At 40.5% G+C, this 4954-nt stretch overlaps 1 protein-coding gene across 1 annotated transcript; it reads right to left on the reverse strand.

Moving 5' to 3' along the window:
• Nucleotides 1–1592: 1592 nt before the first annotated feature.
• Nucleotides 1593–4108, reverse strand: LOC122257050 (uncharacterized). Its single transcript, XM_086531631.1, has 3 exons — nucleotides 3921–4108; nucleotides 3347–3508; nucleotides 1593–2307 (listed from the first exon to the last, which is right to left on the reverse strand). The coding sequence occupies exons 1-3, from the start codon at nucleotides 4038–4040 to the stop codon at nucleotides 1789–1791; spliced, it is 801 nt and encodes a 266-aa protein (XP_086387757.1). The 5' UTR covers nucleotides 4041–4108; the 3' UTR covers nucleotides 1593–1788.
• Nucleotides 4109–4954: the final 846 nt, after the last annotated feature.

Below are 4954 nucleotides of genomic sequence, written 5' to 3' on the forward strand. Positions count from 1 at the left end.
CATTAAATCTAAGGATTACTGTCATTTCTCAGGTCTTATTGACACAATCCTTTCCATGACATGTATATGCGATATGTGGATATGTAAGCGATGTCATTTACGCGGATGTTTATCATCTCTCTCCCCTCTATTTCCCTCTTATTCCCTTTTCCCCTTTTCCAATACATTTGATCTGTAATGAGGATGATATTAGTGGCATAGATGATGACAGTATCAGTAGTGACGTTGATCTCGCTTAATAGAGCTCGGATTATGTAGTGGCGGGGGCGAGGTAGACGACCACGGGAGGAGAGGCCAGTATCAGACCAGGTTCTCTGGTTACTTTTACTAATCAAATGAGTTTTCAGTTGACATAGCAACCTTTTCCCTTTTCAACCTTTTAACAAATGCACATGAATTTCGGGTGGCACACCATCAAAGAAATCGCCCCACAACAAGAGTGGGAGAATAAATCGACACTTATAAAGCTTGATCATCAATACAGAAAACGAAGGGGCAATGACTATTCTTCTCTTGTAGAAACAGGTGTGAATGAGACTGAATAGCTTTATTCTTAATTTATTAATCTTGGCAAATATAGGCCATAATGAGTTAATAGAATGTCGTGTGTTGTTTGTTCTTTGGTGTTTTTGAGTGAGGGATTGTGTTTTTTCCTGAGACTTTGGTGGTTTGTGGAAAAGGTCTTTGGTCTGTTCCCTCTACTTGGACACAGGGAGAAGATACATTACAAATCCATAACACATAATGGTAGATAAACCATCTGAGGTAAACACGCTTCCATTTTAGGTAGGCCAACTTAATAATAATGGGTATATAAAATACACACGCGCCTATATATGTGTGTGTGTGTGTGTGTGTGTGTGTGTGTGTCTGTGTGTGTGTGTGTTTGTATATGTTGTACACGAACGTGTATGCGTGTGTCCATTTTTGTAATATCCAAGGGAAAAACAATACCGTCTAAAACACAACGATGAATTCGTTTTCATCTTGTTTGTCAATCATTCACAGTTTCCTTTCTACCTTTTACAAGTTGTCTGAACGGCTTCCTCCCATTCATCTTCTTCAGTGTCGCTGTCTCTTCCATCATTTACGAATACAAATTACGGTCCGTATCACACGAAATGATTAGTGGATCTGCGTTGCGAATTGTGATTAAACTGTGATCAGGTTGTGATAGCGATTAAATGTTATTAAGTTGTGATTAAGCTTTTAATTGTAAACCATTGACTGATCTGGTTATTTGCTGAGATTCTGCTATCAGTTCAAGAATAGTATTTACAATATATGTTTAACATTTCAATAGTTTATAACTTGAACAAAAACACAATTCAAAGTGTGTAGTTTCCTTTCTACCAGCGTCCAAAATATTAAACATACTTACAAACAGGTTTACATACATATTCATAAACACACTTGGCAGAACAAAGGTAACTTTGAAGGCACACAGAGAGCGCTAACTTCGGCCGTTAACTTTATTCTCTCCCCTTTTCGCTACTTATGAAATTGACTCACAGATTGGTGTCCCCAAAGAAGTCGACTATATTGATTGTATAAGCTCCTTTGTTGTGATTGGTTTTGCTTTGTTTTTTTCGTGTTTTTTTTCGTTTTTCTGTCACTGTACCGCGAGCGTATTTGTTGTTCACGTGCGGATATGGCACGGAACACAATCAGTACGGCATTGTTTCTCATCTCTTAGCAACTTAGCATCACTGTCGAGTACTTATGCCGTAACATATATATCTCTTTTGTTACTAATAAAAGCACCAGTGAAGTCTTTAGTCCTCGGTGTCACTTGGGCAACACCACGACACCACAGTCCACCACAGAGACGAGAGTTACATCCTCTACTTCAGCAGCTGACTGGACCACCTCCAGCCCCCCCTCCACCCGACCGAACACCCTGACCCACACGTAACCCGCGTGCTTTCTCGTGGTGATGCCGAACTTGGTACTGGAGGGCTCGTTGCCATACCACTTCCCGCTGACCAGTCCCTCGGTGCAGGACAGCATCACCTTGGTACTGACGATCCCCTGCAGGATGGACGCCCCTCCGCTGCCGTCGTTGTACTCGTAGTCCCCGCCCACGATCTCGTCCTTCGAATTATTGTCCACGAGGCTCAGGAGCTGCGTGTGGGCGTACGAAGGACCCGCGTGACCCGTGCACATGAGGACGAACTGCCTGCCCAGCGCCGCGTTCATGTCGGGGAGCAGGCGGACGTAGACGCGTCGGGGGGGCGAGTCGGGCCAGGCCAGGTCAAGGAAGGTCAGGCCCGAGGACACGTTAGTGTGGTCCATCACCTTGCGGTACTGCAGTTAGAGATAAGAAGATAGACATTGACACGTATTCATTTCTTTCTTTTATTGCAAAGGGAGGGCGTGCGGTAAGAATAATGGCTGCGCGTATCTTAAGCCTACGTGAATAATCACACACACATATTCCCTATAAGTATATAGACGTGTAGACGTATAGATACATTGATGGATACATATATATATATGGCTTTAATGCACCACCGGCAACGACAACAATCTATTAACATTAAGGGAAAAGTCCGCTGATGAATTAGGAATTTACTGCCGCGTGCGTCACAGTGTGAGACTATTGTTATGGCTCCACCCACTGTCTGTAATAAGCATGCGTAGAGCATATCTACAGGGGAAAACACCCAGTTAAGAATTATATTTTTAATCAATTCCCAATGCGCCATTCATTGTAGGTTAAGAATACATGTTGGAACATATCACGCACTGTTTTACAATTATTCAGTCTAAAATATTACACAGAAATACCATAACCACACCAACACTGCGGCATTTTCAGTTCCTTTACATTTGAACAAAATTTCTAACATTAAATGAGTAGCAAATATCTACCTGACCAGCATGCTCCCTTCAGCTCGTATACAGCCCTCTGTGTCATTGGCTTTCGACTCTTTCGGAATTCCCAACTACTCGTGGCCCAGAATACGAGCCCTTCCTCTTTTTCAACAATATGATTGCAAAAAGATATGCAAGCACACATATCCACACGTACACCAATGCAAGCACAACAACAGGGAAAACACACCAGTATACTAAACAGGCATGCAATACATACAAAATAAACATTCAAATCTACGACACAAACACACACACACATACACACACACACACACACACACACACACACACACACACACACACACACACACACACACACACACACACACACACACACACACTCAGTAACAAACCGCCACAAACACACAAACACCCAATACAAATAAAACCCCTCCCCTTTGCCACACCCCAAAGACCACGCCCACACCCACCCACATCACCCAAACCCTCGGCCTCAAACACACACCGGGATAGTATAGGCGTGTGTGGGCGGCGGCTCATCCTGGAGATAGTGGAGGCAGATGGCGCCATTATCCATCGTTATCCTGGCGTATCGTGGGCGGCCCTGTTCACTATGGGCGGCGACCAGTTGTCCGAACTCCATCAGCTGGGTTATGGGCGTGGTTGTCTGCATGGGTGGAAGGTGCAGGGGAGGAGGTTGGGGTAATGGATTATGTAATGTAAGGTCAGTGCGTTAACGCTAAGTAAAACTTAAGTCTAAACTGGAACTTATACTAAATCTAAACCACAGCCAAAACGAATTTAAAACAACCGAAAAAAATATAAAATCCTAGCCTTTAATTTAACTTTTATCATTACCTTGTCACGTACTACTGAATACCAAGCTTCCGTTTCCCATATTCATTTTTTTTTGGGGGGGGGATCTCCACAAGAAACTTAAAAATCATCTACAAAAAATTACACATTAAACATCCTTCTCCTCCCCTCTTCACGCACAGATTTCACCTAATCTCAAATTCCAATAATCAACACGCCAAATACCGGAACATAAATCACATCCAAAAACATCCTCAACTAACAGGTGCCAGCGCCGTCGCCTCCTTCAGGATGCCAAGGATGCTGAATGTCCTCTCGCCTTCTGGGGGATGACGGTCCTTGGGGAAGAGGCAGGCAGACGCAGCATCCATCGCTTGCGTCATCACTTCCAGAGCCTTCGACGTCGCCGCTTGGATCTGTTGGCATTTAGGGGCATGAGGGGCGCGCTATCTTGGCTGCGAAGGCGTGGGTGCTGTTAACTAACATTATTATTATTTCTTTTATTTGATATTATTTTTTGTTTTTCAAATCATTAATGTTTTTTTTTTTTTTTTTTTTTGTTAATTAGCATTGTTATTGCTTCTATTTATTCGCATTATTACTATTTCTTTCGTTAATTACCAGTATTATTATTTCTACTAACATTTTAATGTTATATTTGGTATTATCACCTTAACTTTCTTAAAATAATTTAAATCATTTAACGTCTGTAAGTTAGTTTTATCGAAATCATTTGTGTTTTATTTATAATATAATCGATATGATATAATGTAATTAGTATCCTATTACTATATGATGATTAACACCATCAATGCCTCATTAGAAGTATCATTACTATTATGAATGTGTTATTAGTAGGATTATGAATATCATCAACGTATTATTGCCATCATCCTTAATATCATCAGTATGTTAATAGAAGTATCATCATTATCATCAATGTATGAATAGTAGTATCATTATCATATCGATGTATAATTAGTATTATCATTAATAGTATAGGTCCATTATCATTAATATTATCAATATATATATATATATATATAGTATAATATTTTAATAGTATAATTAGTATTATATCTATATATATGTGTTTCTGTGTGTGTATGTGTATGTGTATGTGTATGTGTATGTGTATGTGTATGTGTATGTGTATGTGTATGTGTATGTGTATGTGTATGTGTATGTGTATGTGTATGTGTATGTGTATGTGTATGTGTATGTGTATGTGTATGTGTATGTGTATGTGTATGTGTATGTGTATGTGTATGTGTATGTGTATGTGTATGTGTATGTG

The sequence above is a fragment of the Penaeus japonicus genome, unplaced genomic scaffold, assembly GCF_977035675.1.
Source record: "Penaeus japonicus unplaced genomic scaffold, GWHDUDI00000001_assembly GWHDUDI00000036, whole genome shotgun sequence".
Lineage (NCBI taxonomy): Eukaryota > Metazoa > Arthropoda > Malacostraca > Decapoda > Penaeidae > Penaeus > Penaeus japonicus.